The sequence below is a fragment of the Chamaea fasciata genome, unplaced genomic scaffold (assembly GCF_029207755.1).
Source record: "Chamaea fasciata isolate MVZ Bird 193981 ecotype frontalis unplaced genomic scaffold, bChaFas1.0.hap1 SCAF_26, whole genome shotgun sequence".
NCBI classification, from domain to species: domain Eukaryota; kingdom Metazoa; phylum Chordata; class Aves; order Passeriformes; family Sylviidae; genus Chamaea; species Chamaea fasciata.
In genome coordinates, this window is record NW_027094111.1 from 307,190 (window position 1) to 333,722 (window position 26,533).

The 26,533-nt window shown below is 63.5% G+C and overlaps 1 protein-coding gene across 5 annotated transcripts in view; it reads left to right on the forward strand.

The window, feature by feature from the left end:
* Nucleotides 1–26,533, forward strand: part of AHDC1 (AT-hook DNA binding motif containing 1) — a 48,840-nt gene that overhangs the window by 15,984 nt on the left and 6,323 nt on the right. For 4 of the 5 annotated variants that reach the window (XM_066204702.1, XM_066204704.1, XM_066204703.1 and 1 more), the window contains one exon: nucleotides 26,175–26,337. Coding sequence is in view for 2 of the 5 variants with exons in the window: in XM_066204701.1 (XP_066060798.1) it covers nucleotides 26,175–26,337 (163 nt within the window). In the remaining 3 variants the exon portion in view is untranslated. Of the gene's footprint in view, nucleotides 1–25,386; nucleotides 25,569–26,174; nucleotides 26,338–26,533 lie in introns of all 5 variants that reach the window. The other variant, XM_066204700.1, reaches the window with a different exon arrangement.

Genomic DNA, 26,533 nt, shown 5'->3' on the forward strand with positions numbered 1-26,533 from the left:
CTCCTCCTCCTTGCCTTGAGCTGTGCTGCTGAGGGACTGCAGCTCCCGTGGATCAGGAGGAGATTTAGGTCAAGCGCTCGACTGAGTCGAAACAGCCATCTGTGTGCGGAGGAAACCGGCCACCCAGAGCCCCCGGCGCGGCTGGCCCGGCTTCGCCGCAGGGTCCCGGCACTGCCGGCACCCCCCGGCCCCTGAGCCTGGGCACACAGCCTGCCTTTGTCTCCAGCAAGGGAAAAAACCCACCCAACGAATAAACAAATGGGGAAAAAAATCCCCCTTCCTGCCGGTCCGTCACCCCCGGCCGTGCCGTGGGCATCGCCGGGAGGCTTGGCACGGAGCGGCCGCGGCAGCGCTCCAAGGTCGCCCTGACACGCGGTGGGAAGGTGTGTGCCGGCGTGAACCGGGCCTGGATGCGGCAGCGAGGGCCGGGGCCGGCCGCGGGCGCCGGAGCAGGCAGGGCGGGAGGTGCAGGCAGGAGGGAGGCCCTGGCTGCCTGCCCGGAGCCCGGACTCCTGGGTTCCTGCAGGAACAGGGTGGAGCAGGAGGAGGATGGGGAGCTGGTGTCATCCCGGCCGCGGCGGGGGGGAGCGTTTCCCTCCCCGGGAGAGCGAGGGGCTCCGCATGAAGCTGCGGCCGCCGTGCCTCAGTTTCCCCGGATGATGAAGTAGAGCAGCGCAGCGCTGGCAGCGCAGCCGGGCACCCCGGCGAGGTGGGCACCCCCAGGTGCCCCTTGGCAACCCGCACCGGGGCGGAGGTGACCGCGGCCCCTCCTGCTCTCCACCTGCCAGCTTCGTCTTGCTTTCTCCATTTCCTTCCGGAGCCTTTTCTCGCCCGCCGGTGTCTGTGCCGCCGCGCCTGTGCACAGGCTGGGCGCAGGGAGAGGAAACGCCGCCTTGGCCGTGGGAGGGCTGGCGCCGGATGGGCCTCCCAGCCCCGGGCGGTTTGGCACACCCCAACCGTGTGACGAGTTGTGCCTGGTGTCGGGCCGGAGCCCGGCCGGGCGCGGGGATGCTCCCCGGCACCTGGGCCCGTCCGCTGCCCGCCCGCAGCCGGGCCCGCGCCCCGCCGGGCCCCTCGGGAGCCCATCGATCCGCCCGCCGTGCCTGGTAAGGAGCTTTGTCCGGCTGCGCAGCCGGTTGACACAGTAATCCCGCCTTGGCCGGGGGGATTATGCTTGGGGAGAGCTGTGGGGGCCCCGGAGCACCCAGGCAGATGGGGTTTGGAGGTCAAGGTTTTCCTCGGTGCTGTGGGTTCTGACCAGGAGGGTGATGGGGACATCCTTGTGCTCGAGCAGGTCACACAGGGACCACAGCGTTTGGCCCCAGCCACCGGGCAAAACCAGCAGGAGCTCAGTGTCCCTGCAGAGCCCTGTGTCAAGCCAAGCCAGAGCCGGGCCCGGTGCTTCCCGCTGGGATGATGTGGAGCATCCCTGCATCCTTCTCCAGCATCCTCCCCTCCCAGTGTGGCAGCAGCAGGCATGTGCAGGCAGCTGCGAGGCAAGAGCTGCCGGGAGGTGCGGGTGCTATCCTGGGTCCCTTCCCAAGGTCCCATTCCAGGGTCCCATCCCAGCTTCCCCTCAGCACTGGGTCCCCGGGCAGGCTCAGAGGGGACTGGCGGATGCTGGGAGCTCAGCGGTTCTTTATGGTCTCAGAGGGCTCCATTAATTCTTTAAATATCCAGCCTTTCCAGGTGGGTTTTGTTGAAAATTAATTTCCGGAGCTATTTTAATTTTGCTGTATTTAATTTGCTGTTTATTTTAATTAATTAACGTTGGGAAAATCTCTTCTCCCCAGCATCCTGCAGCCGTCTGGGGTGGCTGCACCCGGGAGGTGAGAGCAAGGGGGTGTCATGGGTGTGAGGGGCACTGGCAGGGAGGGTGCCCAGCCCCCACAGTGCCCACCTGGCTCCATCCCACCTGCCCCAGGTGACAGGATTGCCATGGGGAAGCAGCGAGCTGGGTCTCTTCCCAGCTCCATCCCTGCTCCAGGGCTCATCGCAGGGTTTGCTGCTGGCTCCATGGGATGTTTGTCACATCTCATGTGCGACGTGGCTCAGGTAGTGCTTGCGTGCACCTTCCTCCTCATCCTCCCACCAACGGCTGGGGACCCGAGGGTGTGCGTCCATGAGGACAGCGTGCCGTGCTGTGCCATGCCCTGTGCCAAGCGGGAGAGTCCTGGTTTAACAGCCCGGCATGGAGCTCCTTGGAACCACACCCACACAGAGGGACGCGGGCCGAGCCCAGCCTCCCGCTCCCGTCCCCGCATCCCTGCTGGTGCTCCATCCTCGCTGCTGGCCAGACCCCAGCCAGGGGGTCCCTGTGGGGCAGGCGGGCAAACAGTGGGGGAAGGGATGGAGCCGCCTTCCTCCAGATCAAGGCCTCTGGTCTCTCACATGTCTAGACGCTGCCACACACACCTAATGTGGTTCTTGGCAGGAGCCACGGCTGCTCTCTTGAGGTTTATTGCTGTGCACAGAGCTCTGCAGACAGATAACCCGGCTCCAGGCTGCCCCCGGACCCCTGCCTCACCAGCCCCGCCTTGGCCGCAGTCCCCAAGGCACCTCACACCCCCAGGGAGGGGCAGACTGGGCTGCGGAGGGGGTGGCACTGCGATGCTGTGCCCAGTGGGTGGTTTGGGGTGCAGCACTGAGCAGTGAGGGGGTGTCTCCCAGGTTTGGGGAGCAGGCAGGGATGGAGGAGAGGTGCTGGCAGTGCTTAGCAGGGGGTGGCAGTCAGGGGGTGGCACAGGCACAGGGGCTTTGGGGCAGGAGGAGGAGAAGAGAAGGGCCCCACCAGCCCGGGGCTGCTGCCATCGTCTGCCTGCTCTTGGCAAGGCGGCTGGGCCAGATAAGGGAAGCGCGGCGGGGGGAGCCGGACAAAGGCTCAGCCTCATTCAGCCTGCGTGGCTGGATCCAGGCTCCGGAACGGGAGCTGGAGAGAGATGCAGCGGGGACTGGGGTGGGAAGAGCTGTTTCATCCTCCAGCCCCAACATCTGGTGGGAAGAGGGGATGGGAGGAGAGAATGCTGGGCGGGCTGCAGGGGTGAGCCCCAGGGCTTGGCCACATCCGGACTCCCTGGGATGGGCTGGATGAGGCTATTCCCAGCAACTGCTCTTGCAAAGCACCTTCCTGGGAGCAAACAGTGCTCTAATGACATGCTTGGAGCCACTGGCACTCCAGTCCTGGTCCCTGCTTGGCCCCATCCATAGGGACCAGTTTCCCTTTGGACAAATCTGTGCTTTGTCAGGCCTGGTGCCGGCTCCCAGCTGCCATCACCAAGGCAGGGTGGTGTAGAGCAGGGCTGGGAAGTGGCATATTCCAAGGCTGGAATCACATCGGGTCTCCTGAGGGATCCCCAAAGCATGACATCCCCTCACCTCACACAGGGCTGAGGCTGGCAATGGGGTCTGGGTTTGGTCCTGTGTCCCAGGGCTGTGTGGAGGTGATCCCCAGCCCTGGGACCAGCCCCACATGGGATCCACGGGGAATTGGATGAAGGTTTCTGTCCAAGCTGTGTTTTGGTTTGGGGTTTCGTCATGATTTCATGGCAGGGAATTTCCGTTCGTAACCAAAGACAAGAACAAAAAAAAGGAAAAAGCCGAAACCAAAGAAAAAAACCCAACCCTGCCTTGAATTTTTGCCAACAAAATGGGATGTTTCCATTCTTGTTTTGGCTTTTGGCAGCCCCAAACTGCAGCCAGTGGAAGAAAATATCCATGTGGAAACGCTGCTGGCCTCCTCCAGCAGTGCAATGGCTGGGCTGGAGCTCCTGCCCCACAGCCGTGCTGTGCTGGGGGGAGAAGGAGCATGGCCCCTCCAGAGCGTGTCACCATGCTCCCTTCCCTGTGCTCTTTGGAGAGGACATTGCCATGAGAACAGGCTTGTTGTTTTGTGGGGAGCATCGAGACAGAGCAGCCGAGCGTTTGCAAGGACACCAGTGGCATGCCGAGCTCGCGCTTCCCACTTGTCCTTGCAGCGGGTCGCTCTCTCCTCCCCAGCTGGCAGCAGAGCCATGTTCGGCTCCAGCATGTGCTGTGCCACGCCATCCTCCCTCCGGGCATTGCCTTCCCTCCTGGCGTCACCCAGCCTCTCCCTGCTTCACCTCCCAGGTTTTGGGGGACCCTCTGTGGGGCTACAACACTGTGGATGCTGGGGAAGGGAGGAGCAGCCACTGCAATGCTTAAATGAGGTTGGGTTTTTTTCCACACATCCCCCCCTCCATCCATGCTAGGAAGAATTACAGTCGCCCAGGCATCTGTTCTGGCAGAGTCGAGCTAAAGAGCTTGTCCTGGGCTTGGCAAACCAGCCAGCGCAGCCGACAGCTTTTCCAAGGGCAGCCCTGGATGTGGAGCAGCAGGTTGACATTGCAGGGAGAGGATCCTTGTGCTGCAGACACCGGTGCTGTGCCCCTCAGCTCCTGACTGCATGGGATTTGGCAGGGAGTTCTGCAGGCAGGATGCTGCAAACCCCCTTCCCAAAAAGCAGCATTCTACAGCAGGTCTTTGTTTGGAGCCAGGAAGAGGGCAGATGGTGCCAGAACATCCCAGGGTCCTCATCCCTGCACAGAGAGGACAGCAAGTGTCACCCTGCAAGGGACTACCACCAAAAAAAACCCCTGCTAATTTCTCCTTGAAGCTGGAGAGGCTCCTCTGTGTCCCCAGGCTGTGCAGCATCCCCTTCACTGCTGCCTCTCCCAATTGGCCACCCCATGGTTGTCACCCCCAGTCCTCCAGAACACCATGGACGGGTGCAGTGGTGGCACCAGGAGACACCACGAGCAGGGCTGCCCCCTGTGCCCGCAGCACCGTGCACGGGCCATATCTGTGCCCTGTGCCGTCAGCAGTCGAGGCAGGGGGAGGCGAGTTGGAGAGGCTTGGCAGGGAGGTGTGGGAGCCCTGCCGGAACACTGGGCTCGGAGCTGGAGCGTGTCAGGCACAGATGGGATCGTTAGTGGTGGTAAAAATTATCCAGCCCCTCTTAAAAACCCAGGCGCAGCAATCTGACCCCACAGCTCCAGTGGTGGCAATTCCCACCCGAGCGGTGTCAGTGTTTGCTTCCCCTGCCATCACCATCCATCCCTGGGATCTGGGGCCGCAGCTGCCCATCACACGCCACATGTTCCCAACGCCCGGGCCCCTCTGCGGTGCCAGGATGAGGGGTCTCTCCCTCTTCCTGCCCCAGGGACGAGCGCCCTGACCCAACACGCAGCCCAGTGCCACGGCTGCTGGGCAAGCCCCGTCCTTGCGGGTGGTCCCACCCTTTGTGCCGTTTCCTAGTTCTTTTTTAACGCGCCCAGGTCTCCTGTTTGCTTTTTTAACTACAGTAACCACAAGAGGGAAGTTTCAGAGCAGCACAAGCCCGTCTCCACGAGGAAGGGAGAGCCGCCGCCACCGCTCTGTGCCCGTCACCGCAGCACCGTGCCCGGGGGCTTCGCCGCCATGGTCCAGCGGCGGGTGGCTGCTGTGCTTTCCATCCCCCTCTTCCTGCCGCTCATCCCCAGCTCCTTTTCTCTTGGAAGTGAGGAATTTGAGGCTGGTCTGGCGTTGCCAAAGGGCCTCAGGCCCCCCCAGCGCCGATCGATCGCTCTGCGCGCTCCTGCTCCCTGTTTTTTCTGTTTGTTTGCAGCCGCTTGAGGGCTCTTGTGATGAATCCAGCCTGGACAGCATTCAACAACAGCTGAAACGCAGCCCGGGGTGGGGGTGGGAGTGAGAGGGCAGTGGGGCCGGCCCACACTGGAATGCGAAATGGGGCAGCGAGCGGTGCTGGGACGGCAGGATGGGATTGCGCCAGATCCCACTCCGGGGCTGCGGAGGGACAGGGAGCACCGCTGGCACCGCCCCAGAACTGTGGCTGCTGTGGGTTGGCAGCGTGGGGACCTGCTCGGTGGAGCGGGGTGAGCATTTGGGGCGTCCCCCTGTGCCTCCCTGCTGCCCATGGCTGCCGCCGAGACCTGGGCACAGGGAGAAGGGCTGGTTCCACTGCTTGGGCTGCAGGGTCACAGCTGCAAGGGGCCGGGGGTCTGTGCCGCCCACCCCACCGTGCCACGTGCCCTGTCCATCGCCGAGCATCCACAGGGACTGGCTACCCGGCCTACCTGCCACCACTGTAAAATGGCGGATTTCAATTAAAAAAGAAACATCCCCCAAAACCCCAGGGCAAGGAAGGGGTGAGCACCGCCCTGTGCCCCCAGCCTGCTGCTGCCAGCTTTGCCAGGGGGGGCACGGCAGCAAAGTGGGGCGCACAGGCACACGGGGGGCTCGGGAGGGGTACCAGAGCCTCGGAGGCAATCTTGTGCCGCGCCAGGGCAGTGCTGGTTGGCGTGGCCGCCGTGGTGCTCGGTGCCGGGTTTGGCTGCGATTTTGCAGCTGTGGCTCCGGGAGGGAGCAGGATGCGGCTGCGCCGGCGTGCGAGGGTGCGCGCAGGCGGGAGGGATAATTAGTTCCTACTATAGCACTTCTCAGTCAAAGTGCTTTTTAAAAGCCTCCATTCATTAGTCTTCACGGCTCCCCCGAGGTGTCGTGTCCTGGTTCTCTTCCCCCCTCCATCTCCCCACCTTCCCTGGAGCAATTGGGGATCCTGAGCTGGGGAAGGGGAGGATGATGTTGCTGTCGCGGCTGGGTCCTTGTAAAACCCTCAAATGGGGTGTCAGTAGTGGGGACACTCAGTGTCCCCTGCCCCAGTGGGGCTGGTGGGGTGTTGTGGCCACGTGTGCATTGTTGGGAAGTTTCCATGGAGGCTGAGCTGTGCCATGGTTGGAGCACCAGGGAAGAGAGTGGGGTAGCAGGGAAGGGCTGTGGGTCCAGTGGGTGCCACTGCCAACTTGCCACCCTCACCAGCGTGCCAGGGAGCAACGTGGCGGTCCCAGTTCCCAAATTAGCCAGTGTGTGCCGGGCTCCCAGGGGTCACCAGGTAGAAGGACGGAGAGTGCTGGAAGATGCCAGGGGGTGCCCCCAGACCTGAGCATCACATGGGTGCAGGTGTGGGGGGTACCCAGGCATGTGCCCTGGTGAGGCGGCGAGGCCGGAGGGGCACAGAGGCGGGCAGGCTGGCAGTGGGCCTCCGCTGCAAACCCTAACCTTATTTTCCCAGGTCCGACGCCAGTTTCCATGGAAACAGCCAGGAGCAGAAACGGGAACCAGAATCCAGAAATGTGAAGCTTTGAGCTCCAGTTCGCCTTCCTGGATTCCTGCTCCCCGTGACCCCAGCTGGGTGCTGGCACCCACACTGCTCCCACTGTGTGTCGGGGTGCAGGGCTGCCCCGCCTGGGCAGCCCCTGGGGTCGGGGTGCTCCTCTGTCCGTGCACACTGCAGCATCCGTGGGCATGGTGTGTGGGGATGGGCACGGTGTCCCAGCAGGGCTGTGCAGGGGCTGCTGTGGGAACGGGCAGGGACATTGCTGGCAGGGGTCGTTGCTGGCAGCCCCACGTAGTGACCAGTCCAAACAACACCTGCACACATCTGTGTGTCAAGGTGGTGCACGGGTCGGTGTGATGCTCTTGCACGCACATGTGCTTTATAGGTGTAATGGGGGTATAGGCACAGTGTGGATCAATATATGGTCTCTATGTTACTGGTTAGGACTGGGAAAACCCCGGTCCTGGGTTGTTTACCTGTCCTGGTGTCTCCATCCCCAGGATGCAGAGGGGACAGGGGACCCCACAGCCTGGAGAGGGGCAGCACCAGCTGTCATTGCATGCAGGGGCCTGGGTGCTACCGCAGTTCTGGGTGTAAGTGTGTGACTCAGGGGGAGCCCTGCTCAGCCTCCTGGGGCTGGGAGCCCCTGGACTCCTCTGGGCAGCTCCTGGCAAATTGGAGCCTCATGGGACACATCTGTGTCCTGCAAAGCCAAGCTCTGAGCTCTGTGCTGTGTCCAACCATCCAACCCGTGCCATGTGACGCTGATCTATCCTGCACCTTCCCTGCTGCCCACTGGCCTCCTGCAGTCCCTCGGGTGTGCACTGAGATGTCCCATTCCTTTGTGAGCTTGTAGCAGCCAGCCTCAGTGTCCACAGCGTGGGACATCGGTGTCCCCCGGCACCTCCTGGCCAGTGACAGGGATTGCTCGGTGCCATCCCAGTGCCAGCTGGCCCCATCCTGCCCGCAGCACCCCGCTGCTCCCCACATGCCCATTTCACCGAGGTGCCAGCAGGCTGGGACACACCGGAACAGCTCGTGGCTACCAGGTTCCATCCCCATCGCCGTGCCACACCTTGGGGGCGACGGTGGCACTGCCACAACGCCTGTCCCCCCTCGGTGGCGTGGAGCCACGGGCGCGAGCGCTCCGCAATACATCATTTACCGACGGACAGGTATTAAGATACATTATGGATAACTCACAGAGAGAGACGCTATTAATAATACAGACACATACAGAGGGAAGAAAGTGCACACTTGATTTCCATGTTGCTACCAGGAGTTGTGAGGCTGGCTCTGGCTGCCTCTTCCCACACGTGACTGCAACACAGTGGGTAGCTGACAGCCCAGAGAGCCTGGCTTGGGGCCAGGAAAAAGCAGAAAACACAATGTCTGTGCATATCCTCTCTCTTAAAATAACACTCCAACACCGTCTGAGACGAATTAAAATAAGATCAGGAGCGGTCTCGCGAAGAGAGGAAGACGAAGAGGGAAAAGCCAAGCAGGGGAATGGCCGGAGCCGGGAGGCTTCAGCCCTTGGTGCAGATGGGGAGGGGGTGTTTTGCAGGGTTAGAGTTGAAAATAATTGAAGGGGAAAAAAAAAAAAAACAACCAAAGGAGAAAGAGAAGGCGAAGAGGGAGAAGTAAATCCCGTTTTTGGGAGGGGAGCGATGGCGGCGGTGCTGGCTGTCCGGCACATGGCTGTCCTTTGGAGGGGAGCCGGGCAGGGCGGGGGATGCGAGCGCAGGCTGCATGATGGAGAGCATCAGGAATTTCCTGCAGCTGAGGAACACACCAAATACCAGAATGCAAGAGCGAGCGGAGGAGAGCAGGGTGCCGGGAGGGAATGGGGAGGAGGAGGAGGAGGAGGAGGGGGGATGCAGAGGGCTGGAAATAACCGGCGGGGAGAGCAGTGAGGGCAGGGGGCAGCGTGTGGGGGTGACCTGGGGCTTTGGGGCTTTTCCCAGCTGTTTTCATGGATTTTTTTTTTTTCCTGCTTTTTTACACCCCATGGTGCCTCATGTGCCTGAACGGGGGTTTGGGGTATTCGGGGAGTTTTATGTCTTCCCTCCCCATTCCTTCTCCCTGGTTATCTGTGATCAGTGATAGCTAGACACAGGGGTCCCAGAGACGCCTGCCTGACCCCTGAGGCAGGATCCTGGCTCAGGGAGCCAAGAGCAGCCTGGGGAGTGAGCACATCCCTGCAGAACGGTGTCCCTGGAGGGCGGGGGCCCTTTGAGGGGACCCTCCGTGTAGGCAGCGAGGTCAAAGGCTGCCCCAGGAACCTCGGCGTCACCTCCCACACGTGCAGCGAGTTTGCCAGGCTCTCTATCTGACCATGCTCCAGCTTTTCCCTGGGCCAGGCTGGGTTAAACACAACCCGAGCCTCCTGAGGCTGGTCTTGCATCCAGGTGCAGCCCGACCTCTCCCTCCTCCTCCTCGGCCACCCCTAGCTTCCCCCTGCATCCCGCTCCTGGCTGCATCCAGCCCCGGCTCCCCCGGGGATGCTGGGGGGCCGGAGGGGAGGGGGGATCAGAGGGGGCATCTTGCAGAGCCGGATCCAGGTAGCCAGAAGGTCGCACTGAAAATCTGGAAGTGGAGTTTGGAGCTCAGCAGAGCGATGAAATCCGTCTGGCTTTAGGGCAGAGAGGAGGAGGAAGAAGGTGGAAGATTCAGGGCAGGGGGCAAGGAGAAGAGGGGCTGTGTCCCCCCATCCTGGGGTGCGGGGTATCCCCGGGTTAGCGCCGTGTCCCAGCTGGGTCTGTGCCAAGCATCAATGCAGAGCAGACTGGGGATATCTGGGAGACTGAGGGTGATGAAGAGGAGATGAAAGAGCCCGAGCGAGCGCTGGAGCCCATCCCGCCGATGCCGGAGGCTTTGCAGCCCCTCACCTCCCGTTTCCACCGATCCAGACCACGGAGTCCGTGCCATCCCGGGGTGAGCGGTGACCCACACCTGCCAGGGCCACCCGGGACCGGGATGCTGGGAAAGGGCCGAGCTCATTAGCAGTTTCCAACCTCCCTGCACGGGGGGTCAGGGACCAGCAGCCGCGGGCACGGGGAGAGGCTGGAGGGGCTTTGTGTGGGCTGGTGGCCCCCATCATCCGGCTCAATGGACCCCGGGAGCCTTTCCAGTTCCTGGGGGTCCGGGAATTGCCAGAAGGGGATGTGACAGGAGAGTGCAGAGGGTCTCCCCCCACCCAGTGCTGCACCCGCTGTGTTTGTTCCTTCCCCTCCCTGCCTGATCACCCCATTGCCTTGACTGCAGACCACGATCCTTGTTCTGGGTGCAGGGGCGTGCCCGTCCCGTGCCCCTGCCCTGTCCCTCCCTGCCCGCATGGAGCAGGGTCGTGCCAGGAATCCCTCCAGCATCCCTTTGATCTCCAGCCTGGAGGGGTGAGAGGGGACCCTGCTGAGGTGCAGAGAGACAGGACTGCAGCCCGGGGAGGGGGTCTGGCAGCCCGGGACCCCTCCCTGGGCAATGAACCTGGGGACAAGGGGCTGTCGTGCCCAGTGTCAACCTGCCTGGGCGGGAGATGCAAAGCCTGTGCTCCCCCAGCGTTGGGCCTTTTCTTCTTAGGCATCAGCTAATTGCCCTCTCTGCAACTGGGGGGGGAATCCTTTCCCCAGATGTGTCCCCCAAATCTTCCAGTTGTGCCTGTCTGGCACAGGGCAGAGGCCCCCATCATTTTGGGTGGGTGCTCACAGGGGTCGTGGCACCTTTGCTCGCACCACTGGGTCCAGGGTTGGAGCCCAGGGGCTCCAGGTCTGCCCTGGCAGGGGACACTCAGGGTGCTGGTACCTCAGGATGGGGACAAGGTGGCGTTTCACCTCCCAGCAGATCGCAGGGTGCCCCACTCCCCCATCTGCCCCTGCCCAGGCTGCCCCCCACTCCCTGCACATGCCTTTGCGCGGGGGCTGGAGGCAGGCACTGGGGGGGGTGGGAATACTGGCTGGAGCGAGTCTGAACCTGGCATCTGTCGAATGTCACCTTACCCAGACAGTCTGTGCTTCCCTGTCTCCATATCAACCGTTCTGCTCCAGCCACCTGCGGGGGGGTGGCAGGGAGCGTCTTTGGGAGGAGGAGATCTCGCGGCTCCCCTCACTCCCTGCAGCCTCCCTTCCCCTCCCTTCCCTTCCCTGCTGCCCCCCGGATGCCAGACCCGGGGCTATAAATCGTGGGCGATGCCCCTGCAGCCTGGGGCTGGGGGTGACCCCGGCGCTGACGGCTTCGTGACCCCACATCGCACTGTCTGGCTCCCCCGTGCCTCAGTTTCCCCTCCCCGGTGCAGCTGTGGCGCAGAAGGGAGGCTGGGGCTTGTTCCACCCCAGCTGCAGCGGTGAGGGCCTCTTCCAAGAGCTCGGCATTTTTCCCTGGACTTGTCCCTCTTCCCTGCGACCAGATGTTCTCACCCTCCTCCCTGCAGCAGGGTCCCGGCCAGAGGCGGGACAGCGGCCGCCTCCCCGCACCTGGACAGCCGCTGGGGGCAGGGGACAGGGGACACTTCGTAGCGTCCTCCCGTGGCTGTGTCCCAGCTCCCAGGGGTCCCTAGTATCAATCCTTCCCGCCCCAGCTGAGTTGTGGCAGCGCCAAAGGCAGCGGGGAGCTGAGCCCAGTGTGGGGCAGTGTGTGGGGCGTGGGGTGGTGGCGTCAGGGCTCGGTGTGGGGATGCTGGAGCCTTTTGAGGGGTGCTGCAATGGTTGGGGATACGGTGGAGTATCTGAGGAGATTTTGGGGTACTCGGGGGGATGCTGGAGCTTTTGGGGTGAGGATGCTGGAACGTTTGGGCAGCTGCTAGAGCATTTACAGAGACACTGCAGCCTTTGTTGTGGGGGTGCTGGACTATTTTGGGGGATGCTGGGACATTGGAGGGATGTCGGAGTACTTGGGGTGGGGATACTGGACTATTGGATGGATGCTGGAGGACTTGGAGAAATGCTGGAGCATTAAGGAGACTGCTGGAACATTTGGAGCATGGGGGCAGTGCTGGAGCATTTTAGGGGGTGCTGGAGCACTTGGGGAGGTGTTGGAGGATGTGGGGAGATGCTGGAGCACTGAGGTCAGGGCCGGGCAGCTGTGGGCATGCAGAGCCCTCGCGGGTGCCTGGCGTGTGCCGAGACACGGGATGGGATGCTGGGATGTGTGGACGTCACTTTGTCACTTGTGGGGCCCCGTGGGTGCTGCCCACGGTCGGGGTGCCTCGGGAAGGCTCGGGCCACGCAGCAGGCGGGGCGGACACACAGACAGCCGAGGATGGACACAAGCACCGCTCCCTCCTCTCCCAACCATGCGCAGCGGCTCCTGCGAGTGTGTAATTTCACCACAGTGCCTAAACGAGGGACAGAAGTAAATTGACCTTTTCACCCGTTTTCCTACCAGGGGGATTATAGCCTGTTTCCTGTTAAATCTCTCCAAGAACTGGCTCCATCCTGCTCATGGAGTGGGGCGGGGAGGGGGGGGACAGACACCCACCCAAAGTGGGGGCTTTAATTTCCCTCCTCATCCCCCTGCACCGTGCCTTTTCCACCCCATCCCATCGCTCCACCACCTCTCATCTCATTAAAGTCTTCGGGGTGATTTCACCAACCCCGGGCAAAACCAACGTGGAAAAAATTGCTGGGAGGAAGGAACCGAAGGCGGAGAGTGATAAATATTGAAAGGGTGGGATTTCGATGTAGGCTGCAACAGCTGTGCCGGTTACAGTGTCACACTATCTCTCCACAGGTTTACTGACCCATTTCCATTCACAGGGCTGCCAGTATCTTAGCAACTGCAACAGTCCCCCAAGAACAGGCATATTGCCTGCTATTAGTGACTGCTGCAACTGTGTCAAGGTTAGCTCTCTCCCTCCAAGCCCTGCCGGGTTTGTTTTTTGCCCAAAGCCAGCACAGTCTGTTCGGTGACATGTCCCCCGGCAACCATCCTGGGTGTTGGGTGTTTATCTCTGCCATGGAAAATGCCGGCGGGGCTGGGGTGGTTGGTGGGATGGTTGGGATGGGTGGGTGATGGATGGGATGAGGGTTTAGGTGATCGGATGGTTCAGGACGTGGGTTGGGGTGGTGGGATGGAGCAGGATGCAGGGTAGGGTGTGCTGGGGGATGCTGTAGGGTGTTGGTGATGGGGTGGGGTGCACAGTGTGTCCCCAAAAATAGGACCGTTGACATCTGGTTGGGTGTCACTGTCACCCCTGTGCAACTCTGAGCCCTGGGAACCTGGAGAGGGTTGGGGGCTGCACTGATCCCATTTGGATGCTGGGTGCTCATCCTTTCCATGAAAACTGTCAGCAGGGCTGGAGTGGCTGCGGGATGGTGATGGATGGGATGTGGAGTTGTGTGGTGGGATGGTGCAGGATGCAGGATTAGGTGGTGGGATGAAGAAGGATGCAGGGTTGGGTAGTGTGAGGGAGTGGAATGCACTTTGGCTGGTAGGATGGATGAGGCTGCACTGCTGGATGGTGGGATAAGAGCAGGAGGTGGGGCTGCGTGTGCTGGGAGATTCTGCAGGTGTTCAGGATGGTGTGGGGTATGTAATGCAACCCTCAAAACGGGAGTGTTGTCATCCAGCTGGGTGTCACCGTCACCCCTGTGCAGCACCGAGCCCCAGGAAGTCACTGGAGGGGGTTGGGGGCTGCACTGATCCTGCTTGGGGTGTCACCCTGCCAGGTTTGCTTTACACCCAAAGCCAACATGGGCTGTTTGGTGACATTCCCCCAGCAACTGTCCTGAGTGATGGGTGTTCATCCCTGCCGTGGAAAATGATGGATGGGATGTGGGGTGGGGTGGTGGGATGGATGGGATGGTGGAGCTCAGCATGCTGGGGAATGCTGCAGGGTGTTGGGGATGGTGTGGGTGTGCAGTGTGTCCCCAAAAATAGGAGTCTTGTCATCCACCTGAGTGTCAGCATCATCCCAGCCTGGGCAAGTCACCCAGAGGGGATTGGGGCCTGCACTGATCCCACTTGGGTGTCACAAACTAGATTGGCCTCATCCTGTGCCCCCAGGGGCTCAGGACTTGGCTGGGCATGGGCAGGGGATGGCGCATGTCCCTGGGGGTCGGTGGCACCAGGGGCTTGGAGGACAGGACACCTCTGTCCAGGTGCCAGCACACACCAGGCTGGGACAGCAGTGCCACATGGGTGACTTCCACTGTCACCATCTCTGTTCCCGCAGCACCTGGCCCTGAGGGGAGGAGCAAGTGAGAGAAGGGACTTGTGGTCCCTCGGTGTCCCCAGAAAAAGTGCGATATTGGGGTGACTGAACCCACCCAGCAGGGAGAGGGCGAGCAGCTGCTGCATCCCCAAAACACCCCACGCAGGGAGGGAAACTGAGGCAGGGGGCCCTACCGCGGCAGGCAGAGCCCCCCTCCCGCAGCCCCGGGGGCGGAGGAGCAGAGGGTGGCTGCTGGGGCGGGCAGGGTGCGTCCCCACTCCCCCATCCCAGCCACCTTCCCCCGGCAGCGCTGCAGACAGCAGGCTCCACACCGGCACGGCCGCGGGGACGGCTGCGAGGGAAGCCACAAAAATGATTTAAGGGGCTGGCGGGATTGATTTATTAAGAACAATTAAAAGCGCTAAATACGCTTAGCTCAGCCAGACACCGAGCAGGGAGCCTGGGGGGGAGAGACCTGTCTGCCGGATCCGGAGGGCGCGGCTGGCAGCAGGATACTGGTGGCACTGCTGGGGGGACGGGGCTGGGCTGGGGCAGCTGGGGAAGGAGAGGGGTGCTGATGGAAAGGCAGTGGAATGGGGTGCAGCACCCTGGGGCTGGATTTGCATCCAGGGTGGATTTGGGCCCAGGGATGACTTTGCATCTAGGGATAAATTATCATTCCGGGGTGGATTTTCACCCAGGTGTGCGTTTGCACCCTGTTGTGGGATGGATTTGCACCCAGGGATGGGTTTGTAGCTAGGGGTGTGTTTGTATCTGGCGATGGGTTTGTATCCAGGGGAGGCGTTCACCCAGCTATGGGTTCGCACCCTGCAGTGGGATGAATTTGCACCCAGGGGAGTGTTTGCACCCCAGCTGGAAGGGATGGAAGGGATGTCAGGGACCAGGAGGCCCCCAGGCAGTGCTGCACTGAGGAGCTGTTTGGAGCCGGTGCCTGCTGCAGGATGCCCCGTAGGAGCAGCAGGCCATACTGGGCAGGGTGCCGCTGTCCCAGTCTGACGCTGCTACCCTGGGAGCTTTGGCAGAAGGATTCCCCACCAGTGGGCACCCACGAGGCTGACGCGAGTGTGGGTCCAAGGAGCTCATGGAGCAGGAATCCTGGAGTGTTGTGACATCTGCAAACCTGCATCCCTCCCAGGAAATCCCAGCCGAAAGTCCTTGGAGGCTGGGAGAGTCCTTGGACGTGTCCGGACCTGCCCAGCCCGGCTCCTCCCAGGCACCAGCGGCGGCTGCAGGGGGACGGCGAGAGCTGGGGTCTCTCCTGGGGACCGCGGTGCTGTCACCGTGCAGGATGAGCTTCAGCCGGCAGTTCTGTCCCTGTGTGCTGCCGGGGTGTTGGGATACCAGGAATGGGGGCAGAGGGCTGGGCCCTGCATTCTTCCAGTCCCAGTGGCTGCCTGCAGTGGGAGGACTGTTTTTGTGCCCATTTTCTAGTGCTCTGCAGGATCCATCCCCTCCACTGGGCTCACCAGGCTGGCTGTACTTTGGGACGGCGGTGGGGATCCAGGGGATGCTCTGGGACACTGGGATGCCAAGCCGTGCTGCCTTCCTACCCTTAACCCCTCCCAGGGCTGTCAGGGAAGTGGGGGTCAGGTTTTGAGGTTTGCCTTCAGATCCCCCACACAAAGCCCTCACAACTTCCTCCAGTCACCTCACCTTGGGGCTGGATGTGTCCACGTCCCCATCATCATTTGGATCCCTGTGTCATGAGCCACGCTGGGCTCGTCCTGCTCACCAAAACCCACAGTATTGGAGGGCATCCCTGCCCTGGCCCCCCGGATGGGAGCCCCGGGGGTCAGGAGGTGCTGGGAAAGGTGCCGAATGGGAACAAAAGGTCCGCGGGGCGGCTGGCAGGGGCGAGCGGAGCCGGAGGCTTTCTGCTGACCCCGCTCCGGCGGCCCCGGCCCCGGCCTCCTCCCGCCGCCCCCACCCGCCCCTGCCGACGTCAGCGCTTCCCGGCAGCGCTCCCAGGTGTACCTGGAGCCGGCTGAGAGGTGGGAAAGCCATTTCTGCCCCTGCCCCGCTGCTTACGCCTCTGCCAGCCCTGGCCAAAGCCTCCTGGGGCAGGGTGGGTGCCCATGCCTGGTGCCCAAGCGTCACCGTGGGGTCATGTGTCCTTTTCCCAAGAGGATGGAGCCGTGGTGAGGTGTGGAGTGTGGTGTGAGTTGGGTGGGTGGTGGCCATGGTGTGGGTGCTGGGTACCCCTCCGTACCCCACTGCGCTCACTGGGTGTGCCTGTGGGGATGGTGGCTGGGGATAGAGATGGATAGAGGTGGCCAGGGATGGAGCTGGAGGAGGTGACCAGCATTGGAAGTGGCCAGGGATGCAGGCGACCCTGGCACAGCATTTGCCTCTGCGCTCCTGCCACGGAGCCCATGGGACAACTGGGCTGCCCACGGTTAGCAGCAGGGACATGCTGGTGTCCCAGCAGCAACGCTGGGGGAGGGTGGGTGCGGTGGCTCGCCCAGGGCCGTGCAGGCGGGGCAGTGGCAGAGGTGGGGCAGCCCCAGGGCGCTCGGCAGTCGGTCCTCGGGTGTCCCCGGCCCCGCCAGCGCTCCCGCCGCCGGCTGCCCAAGGGTTAACCGGAGTTTGCTGCTCCTGCAGACAATTAGTGACATCTTTGCTGACAACGCCACACTGAGCCTCTGCCGCCTCCCCGGCAGCACCAGCCCGGCCGCCCCCGCGCCCCACGCGGCCCCCTCTCCGCCGCCTGTCTTCGCCACCGCGGCCCTGCCGTGGTGCGGCCGGCACCGCGCCCCGACACCGCGCCCCGACACCGCGCCCGGCGGCCTTCGGCGGCGGCGGCACGATTGCAATCCCAAGCGGAGCAGCCGGCTCCCCTCGCTGCCCTCTGACCCGCTGTTGCTGTGGAAACTGCATCCCACGTAGGATTATGGAGCCGGAATCCGCAGGCTCCAAACTCCCCTCCAAATCCAGACGGTCACCGGGGTCCCCCCGCCCGCAGCACCGGTCCCCCTGCCCGCGGCGCCTGCGGGGTGCCCGCAGGGTGCCTGGTACCCCCGGTGGGGTGGCATCTGGGTGCTGGAGGAGGTGGCAGCAGCATTCCTATGTCCCCTGGTTTGCACCCACTGGCTGGTGACACTGCTGAAGACGTCAGTGTCACCACGAGGCCATCAGTGACCCCTGGCCCATCTGCTCCCTTGTGCCACTGCCCTAGTATCATGTCCCTATGTGTCATCCCTGCATCTCAGGGGGAGAGGGTGCTGTGCTAGCAGGACCCTCACCCTCAAACAGCACCCCAGGAACGTGGGTCCACACCAAGGACCCATCCCCAGCACCTCTGAGGCAGAAGCAGGAGCTGGACACCCACCAGAGACCCCACAGCCGCAGGGACCGGCAGCATGGGTCCCCCGGGGGGAAGGGGTGGGCACGGGGGAGAGCAGAGCCTGTTCGGGGAGCTCTGTGGGCTGCGCTTGTGTCTCAGCATCTCTCCTGCCACCCGAGGAGGTAGGAGCTGAATTAATCGCGATCAATTAGTGCTGCTTGCAGTCCCTGGCTCCCTCCCTGCACCAGCTTTGTGCCGTCACACCCAGCGAGGGGGGCCTCGGTGTCCCCTGCAGCACCTGTGTGCCACTGGGGACTGCAGCCCCTCTGCACCTCCAAACGGGGATAGGGAACGAGCAGGGTGTCCCCCAGCCCATGTGGCCACGAGAAACATCCCTGCCATGAAATGTGGTGGAGGGGATGAGGAGGGGGCTGCATGAGTCCCTCGAGGTCCCTCTGCCAGGCTGGAGCAGGGTGATGGGTTAGGGTCCAGGGCGAGTGTCCGGATCCTGCAGGATACTGCAGCAAATGCCCTGCAATCTGCAGCCGGATGAATCCCACCTTCCTTCCCCCGCAACGTGCTGCCCTGGGCTACAGCTAATCTATTGTGCGCTGGGCTGCAGCCAGCACAAGCTGCAATACAGTAAATCCTTCTGCAGTATCCTGCAAGGGGACCGAGCCCAGCCGCAGCCGCCCGCTGCCGCCAGACAAAGACGGGGGGCCCCCGCGGGGATGGGGCACAGGGGACCAGGGCACCAGAGGGTGGCAGGACCCCTGGCGTCGTGCCGGCGAAGATGGGAGAATGGAGCCCTTGAGCAGGGTGGGAAGTTCTCCAGGGAGTTTTGGGTGGTGCTGTGCGTTCTCCTGGCCCCCCAGATCTGCGGGTGGGGAGGTGCTCAGTCCTCTGTGTTTGGGTTTTCCCTAAATGTAGTCACCACCGTGTTCCCCTTTCAGGGTCCCAGTGTGATGCAGGGGTTTCCATGCCCGTCCTTTCCCTGTGCATGGTCCAGCCTTACTTGTGCCTCAGTTTCCCCACCAGTATAGGGCCACCAAGCCCCTCAGCCCCCTCCCTCAAGCAGGCTCCATCACATGTGAGCCCCACTGCCCTTTTCCGGGGGATTTTGCTTGGATACTGTCATTATGGTTATTATTACTATTATTATTATTATTGGGATGTTGGTGGGGCTCTGCAGCTCTGCCGGACCCGTCTTTGGCGAGCGAGGCATCCTTCAAAGGGAAGGCGCTCCGTCACCGCCCCACAGCAGCTGCGTTCTCCTCAATTAGAAGAGGTAATGAAGCAATTTATGGGCATCTACAAAGTGATGTGTGAGTGACAGGCTGTGTACGATCCGCGCCGGGGCTCTGCCGGCAAGTTGTGTTCTTCCAATTTTAATGGAAAGCTCCCCGGCGAGGGGGGAGAGCAAACATTGGTGTGTCTATAGGTGTGTGTGCTCCCGGGGGTCGGCGGTGCCAGGGCGGCGTGGGTGGGTGCCGAGGGACCTGGGTGCTCCAATCCCCATCCCTGGGGAGCCTGGGCCATGGTGCAACAGGAGATGGGGGGCAGCTGGGTGAGAGCTGAGCCTGGGCCAGTACAGGACGCCTGGGTCCTGTGGAATAGTTGGCTGCAGCTCCCTATTTCCATCAGCACCCTGGGTGCTGCCCACCCTGCTCCTGCCTCAGTTTCCCCGTCACTATCCATGTTCCCGCTGCATGGCACTGCCAGACTCCTTCTGCACACCCCCAGCTTTTGGTGGACCACCGTGGCCTCTCAAGGGGGAGGGTGAATTTTATTTTGGGGTCAAACCCCAGCAGCTTCCACTGCCACCACCAGGGTATGGGTTGGGGGTCTGCAGTGCTGTCCTGGTGCTTTGGGTGCCTGGGGGTCCCTGGAGCTCGTGTGTGCTGCCATGCGGCCCTGTACCTCCACGTAGGTGTGATCCTGTGTGTCCACAGGGGTGGGTGCTGCACCTCCAGGTGCTGGCACACCTGTCGGTGTACCTGTGACACAGGTGTGCACCCATCAGTGCACTGACCAGTGCCTGTGTGTGTTCCTGTACCTGTGTGTACCTGTCACATGTGTGACCCACCCGTTGGTGCCTGTACCTGTGTGTGCACCCACACCACTGTAGGTGTGTGTGTCTGCACACATGTGTGCAAATCCTCCTCTGTGCCTGTACCTGTGCACACACCTGCATGTGCACAACCATCTTGTGCACATCCAGGCCTGTTGCTGGCTGCACCTCGTCCATGCCCACATATTTGGGGATGCCAGGCTGCCGGCGTGATGGGGCAGGGGTTGTCCCCGCCTCCCCACAGCCCTGCCCCATCGTGCTGGCGTTGGCATTGTCCCCAGTAGCTCCCACACCCCAGCTCGGCCCCAACTGGCCGCATCTCCCAGGAAACAGGATCCACAGCCAGGAGTTTCCGCTCAACTCGTGTATGCCTCCCACAAAAAAAAAAAAAAAAAGAAAAAAAAAAAAAGAAAAAAAAAAAAAAAAAAAAGAAAAGGAAAAAACCCACCCTGACACCAGCACGGCCGTTAATCCTGCCCGGCTCATTCTGCTTTTCTTGTCTAGCCAGTTTCTAAAATTGGCCAAGGGAGGCAACTGGCTGCTCTCCCCCCACCCAGACCCCCCCTCGGTCCCCACCTGGTCGCCCCGGCGCGGTGTCAGCACCTGGACCCCGTCACCCCGTTGCCTGCGGGGTGGGGCTGGTGCCGGGCATGGGGCGCGTGTGGGCACCAGCGGACCCGGGGCCCCGGTGGGCGCCGCGTCAGCATCCTCCCATCCCGGCGGGCGCCCCTTTGCTGCCCTGGGCAGCCCCCCAGCCCCAGCGCCGGGGGAGCATGGCTGTGCCGAGCGAGCCTTCGGCATGGGCACGCGTCCATCTGGCGCCTTCCAAATGTTACTGGCCTCGCAGGATCCCGGCTCCGCTTGGCGTTAACCCGCAGCTCACCGGTGGGGAGCAGGGGGAGCTGGGCATGGCCGCTGTGACCCCCCCGGGGGCCTCCAGCAGGGTGTGGGGGGCTCTGCAGCTGCCCAGGGTGCCGCTGCTGGGGGCGGGCGGTGGCGTGGGCGGCCGGCGGAGCCCCCTCCGCGCCAGCGCGGCCGCGGGTGTTACATGACCCGGCGTGGCCGGCGCTGGGCAGGGACACACCGGGGCTGTGACTCATGCTGTGGCTATAACAGGGAGCCCGGGGAGGGGGGCCGCGACCATCTGCGCAGCCTCGGGGCTGCCAGCGCACCGCGGGGGCCCTGGGGCGCGCTCCCCACGCCGGGCCCAGCACAGCACCCCGTGGCACCGCCGGGAGCAGCCGGCGCATGGAGACGCGCGGGCAAACACAGCCGGCCCCGCGGGGAGCGCCCGGTACCCCGAGCCGGCACCCCGAGGGAGGGGTGCTGGTGTGTCCCGTATCCTCCCGCAGGCGGGGAGAGGGCAGAGGAGGGGGCCCGGAGGCTGCTCGCCTCCTGCGCCGGCTCGACGGGGCGGGGGAACAAAGCTGGCACCGAGGGAAGAGCTAAATTTAGCCCGTTTCCCTGCTAGCTCTGAACTGCGGCGCTGGGCTCCAGCCGGCCGAGGTGCCACCGTCGCTGCGGTCCATCTGTCGAGCCGTTCCCCAGCCCTCTCGAGCCCCTCCCCAAGCCAGGGAGGGGGGTCAGACCCCTCCCCGACCAAGGGGGTTGGGGGCAGCATCCGTGCTGGGTGATGCCACTGGGGTCACCTGAGCGCCCCCCAGCATCCGGGGGCAGTGGGGTACCCACGTTTGTGGGGTTGTAGGGGACGGTCCTTGCCCGAGAGAAGGGGCTCTTGGCTGGGGGGATGATTGCGGGGAGAAATGGTCGCTGGAGGGGGTTGGTTGTTGAAGGGCATTCCAGGGAGATGGTCTTTGAGGGGTAAGAGTCATTGAAGGGGAAATGGTCGTTAAGGGCGAGATGGTCCTTGCAGGGGACACAGTTTCTTGTGCGGAAGATGATCATTGCAGGGGAGATGGTTGTGGCAGGAGAGATGGTCCTTTGTGGGGAAGATGGTGCTTGAGGGCAACGTGGTTCTTGCAGGGGAGGTAGTCCTTGCAGGGCAGATGCCTTCTTATGGGGGAAATGGCCATTGCAAGAGAGATGATCCTTGCAGGGGAGATGGTCAATGGCCATTGCAGGTGAGGTGGCTGTTTAGGGGAGATGGTTTTGTGCAGGGAAGATGGTCCTTGCTTGGACGGTGGTCGTTTCAGGATCGATTATTTCTCCTGGGGAGGATGGTCCTTGCAGGGGAGGTGGTCTTTTCAGGGGAGATGGTCTTTGCAGGGGAGGTGGTCCTTTCAGGGGAGATGGTCTTTGCAGGGGAGGTGGTCCTTTCAGGGGAGATGGTTTCTTGCAGCAGCAGGAATAGGGGCCTGACCAGGCATCCCCAGCCCTGCCCACCTCAAGGCACCGTGCCACGTTCTGGTGCTGGGGGCTGAACATATCGAGGGTTCCACTGGCTCCAGGAGCCCCAGGCCTGGAGGATGCCACCAGCCAGGTGGGGGCTGTGCTAAAAGGAGACCCCAGTGGAGATCCAGAGCCAGGCCCAGGAGAAGGGCCATGTCCCCTGACTCAGCTCCGTCCCCAGCAGCGTGGGGGTGTCCCTGGGGTCCCTGCTGCCGGGACCAGGGGGATTGCAGGGAAATGAGCTCCCCAGCCACCTTCCTGCAGCTCTTGGTTATGAGGTGACGTCAAGACCTTTGGCACCCCTTGTTTATCACCCAGTGGTCCTGGACCCTCCCTCCCAGTGCCAGGGCGGGTGTCTGAGCCCGCCCTGGGGGTGTGGCACCCTGGGATGATGTGAGAGGGAAGAACCCAGGTATGTTTGCCCCGCATGCCAGCCAATCTCTTCCTGGCACTGCTGTCCCTGGAGCGTGTTGGAGAGACATGTCCCCTCACCAGCTCCCTGCTTGGGGGGCACCCCAGAAAACCTCTGATAGCCCCACAAAGGGAACTGGCGGCCAAGCAGCTCGTCTGGACCCGTTACCTAAGATGAAACCCAGGCGCCATCTGCTCCCTCTCCTAATTAAGAGCATGGCAGAGGAGTCAGGGCAGCGGGGGGACGTGGTGACAGCAGGGGGGACGTGACAGCGGGGTTCCAGCCATGGGGTGACAACTGGAGGAAGGGTCAGGGCTGCCCGCAGGCACTGTGTGCCCCAGCACCCATCTGTGCCCACCCCTCTGTCCCCCCCTCTTGCCTTGGTCCCAGTCACAGGCCGGTGGGTCCCCAAGGTGCGTGGGTGCTCTGGGAGCTGCCAGCGGTACCCAGAGAGGACCCCAAACACCCCTGGCGCTGATGAGTGCCCCACTTCAGAGGAGGGCAGGGTGCTGGCAGGGGATGAGGTGTGGGGAGGAGGAGGAGGGAGCAGGATCCGGGTGCTTTGGGGTCTGTGGTGCTGAATTAGCGGGGATGTGGAGGTCAGCGTGAAGGGGGTGAAGGCGGAGGGACCCCCCGCGTGGCTCAGGGGGGAGGTGGCCACTGGGGGCTGGCCGGGGAACACGGAAACCCTCGGCGAGCGCCTGCCAGGAAGCTGTCACTGGAGGGGATTTTCCATTGGTGTCAGCAGGCGCAGGACGGGCTGGGGGGAACTCGTGGGGCGGGGGTTGGGGGCGCCTGGGAGGGGACCAGGGGGGTGCAGGGGGGTGCGAGGGAGGGGGCACAGAGGGGACAAGCACCCCGATGCCCCGGGGGTGTGTGAGGGGGGGGTGCACAGGGGAGTGGCGCCCCCGCGGTGTCCCCAGATGCGCGGGGACAGGGGAGGAAAACCACCACGGGGGGGTGTGTGTGTGTGAGCGTGCAAGGGAGAGGCTCCGCCACGGCGTCCCCGTGTGCGACACGAGTGGGACAGCCCCGATGCCACTCGGGGGGCCAAGTCGGGCACCCCTGCAGTGGGAGGCCAGCTGTGCACGCAGGACGCGGGTGTCCGCGGGAACCGGCGGCGCCCCTGCGCCCATGTGGGGGCACTTAGGGCCACCCCAAACCTTCGCAGCGCGCCGCGGTGCCCAAGGACCCCCGAGGCGATGGGGGGGGCAATAGGGAGGACACCCCGTCCCCGCCGCTGCCGCCGCGGGCCGCTGGGCACGGCGCCCCGGCGGGCTGGGAGGCGTCGGGCCAGCGTGTCCCCATCTGTGTGGCGGCTGTGTCCCTGCCGCCTCCCTGTCTCCCGGTGGCATCTCCGGCCCCACCCTGACGTCTGGGTGGCCTCGGAGCCGGGCACCAAACCACGTCCGTGTCCTGCGGGGCCATCTCTCCATCCCCCCGCTGCCACGCCGGTGCCAAGACGGCCCCTCCGTGCCCGCCCTGTGCCAGCGCTGCGGGTCGGGGCTGGGTGCCAGCAGCCTCGGGGAGCTGTGGGGGGCTTGGGGGCGCCTGCAGCCCCCTGCACACTCATGCTGCCACCCCACGGCACCCTTTCTACCAAAGAGGGACCCTGTCTGGATGGAGTGGGGGAGGTGGGGGGACATTCTGCCGGGTTGGACAGGGCCTGGAGCAACCTGGTCTAGCGGAAGGTGTCCCTGCCCCTGGCAGGGGGCTGGAAGCAGATGAGCTTTAAGGTCCCTTCCAACCCAAACCATTCCATGATTCTGATTCCTCTTGCCGCCAACCTCCGTCAAGCCTGAAACCGTTAAACTAATTAAAGCTTTGCAGCAGCAGGATTAAGCCCGGGCAGGGGAGGTGGGAGCCCAGGTAGTCGATTAGTTCACCAGGCGAGGATATTGGATTTCTGCGAGGCGAGTCAGCAGTCTTCGGGGGCTGTTATCTTTGCAGGGCTGCGGGGTCAGGAGGTGGGAAGCGGAGGTGACTGCAATCTCGCCCGCTTCATCCCCCCGCTCTTCATCCTCACCCCCCCGGCCCCGCCGCGGCACCCGGTCTGGCCGGCTCTCCCCCGCCCGCGGCGCCCATCTCTATCTCTCCTTCTCCCTCCGTCCCTCCTCGCTTGTGTGGTCTCGGCTGGTGTTTTGTAACCAGTGAGGAGAAAAAAAAAATAAAAGAAAAATTTTTTTAAGGGGAAAAGAAAAAAAAAAAAAAAAGGAAAAAGGCCCTACCCCTGGCGAGGAAGCCAGGAATGGCGAGGTCCGGAGAGCCTAATGGGAAACATGTGGCGGCTGCCTGGGGCTGAGCGGGGAGGTGAAAGTGAGCGCGGCGGCGCGGCGAACATCCCGGTGCGCCCCGCTGCCCCCCCGCAGCTCCCTCCGCACCGCGGCCCCCTCCCCACCGCCGCTGCCGGGCTCCCACCTGCGCTCCCACCGTGGTGGGCGGCGGGCTGCTGGGTGCCGCCCGCCCCGCTGTGAGGGGGTGTTTGGGGGGGCGCAGGTGGTCCCCGCTGTGGTTCGGACGGGGCGAGGGCGGAGTCCCGGCGCAGGGAGTGTCCTCCGCGTGTCACGGGACACGCGCCCCCCCCCGGGGGACCGAGGGCAGGGGCCGGACCCCGGTGGTGTGGGGTAAGAGCCGCGGCGTGTGCCCAGCGCCCGCGGCACCGGGGGTTGCACGCCGGGGATGGACGTGGGCCGTGAAGGACACGCAGAACACGGGCGATGGGGAGTCCAGAGACCCCGCACGGCCCGGGGGGGACCCCACGGGCGTCCCGCAGTGTTTGCCAAAGCATCCGCAGCTCCGCGCGCCACAGACACGCCGGGGGACGGCGGCGCAGAGCTGGGGGGCTGCACCCCGACACCCCCCGACACCTCGAATCCCCCGTCGAGCCGCGTGTGCAGCGGGGACCAGCTCTCGGCGGCTGCTCTGGAAAAACTCCCGTTTGTTTCCTTCCTGCCTACATCCCCTCCGACAGCTCCCTGGGCACACCAGCAGCCTCAGCAGAGACGAGACCGGTCTTTCTAGCACATATTTTCCTGCTCCACATAGCCCTTGGTGTAACTTTACACCGAGGTGCCCGCATCTCCGCGGTGCCAGCGCTGCGCCCAAAGGCTGGCGGGGAGACGGGGAAAGGGGGGGATGCGGATGGACTGACAGGTTTGAATTCTCTTTCCCTGCCTTGTTGATAAGTTGTCACGCTAATCCAGACACCGGGAAGAGCCTGGATCACGCCGAGCGGCTGCGTGTGTGTGTCTGCGGGTGTGTGCTGGGGGAGGGAGCCAACCGGCAGGGATTCACACGCGGCGCTGGGGAGGGAAAGCAGGCGGACGTGCTGGCACGGGGGGATTGCGAGGGGCTGAGGGGCTCCGCCGTGCATCCCTGTGCCACATGGGCAGCGGCTGTGGGTGCCTGGTGCTCCTGCAGGAGACTGGGGGGCCAGAGCTTTCTGCACACGTGTGTGCAGTGTGGATATGCACACGTGTGCCCACGGCCTGGTGGGGAGGTGCTCCCCCTCGTACGGGCAGCCCCCGGTTCACGGTGGGGAGGAAAGGGTTGTCCTGCCCCAAAACGCCACCCCGGGCATCCCGTGATGGGGCGAAGGGCACAGCGTGGGTGTCCCCGTGGGCTGTGGCTTCCAGAGGGAGGCGTCAACGGGTGGCACACGGTGTCCCCAGCCCTGCGGGCACCCACGGCAGCAGGGGCAGGTGGTGCTCCCAGGGGAGGGGGCCGCTGGGCTGATGTGCCGGGGTCTCTCTCGAGCAGATGGGAGCTCGGTCGCCTGCCAGCCCCTCGCACTGGAGAACGGTGCCAGCCCGCCAGCCGAGTGGTTCCCGCGTGCCCAGGGCTCCGGCCCCCGCCAGCCCGGCAGCGACGGCGACAGCAGGAGCTTCCGAGTGAACCTGCACTGCAAACACCCGCGAAACAGGTACCTGGGGGCCTCACCCTAAAAGGGGGGTGCGGCACCAAGCGGGGTTGGCGGCGCATCTTGCTGCCGACGTTCTGTCCATCCCTGTCGGGGAGATACGGGGCGAGAGGCTCCCCGGCTGTGCGCAGCCTCCCGGCTCGGGATTTTGGGGTGAACGGAGGGGGTGCAGCCCCCAAGGAGTGCAGGGTGGGCTGTG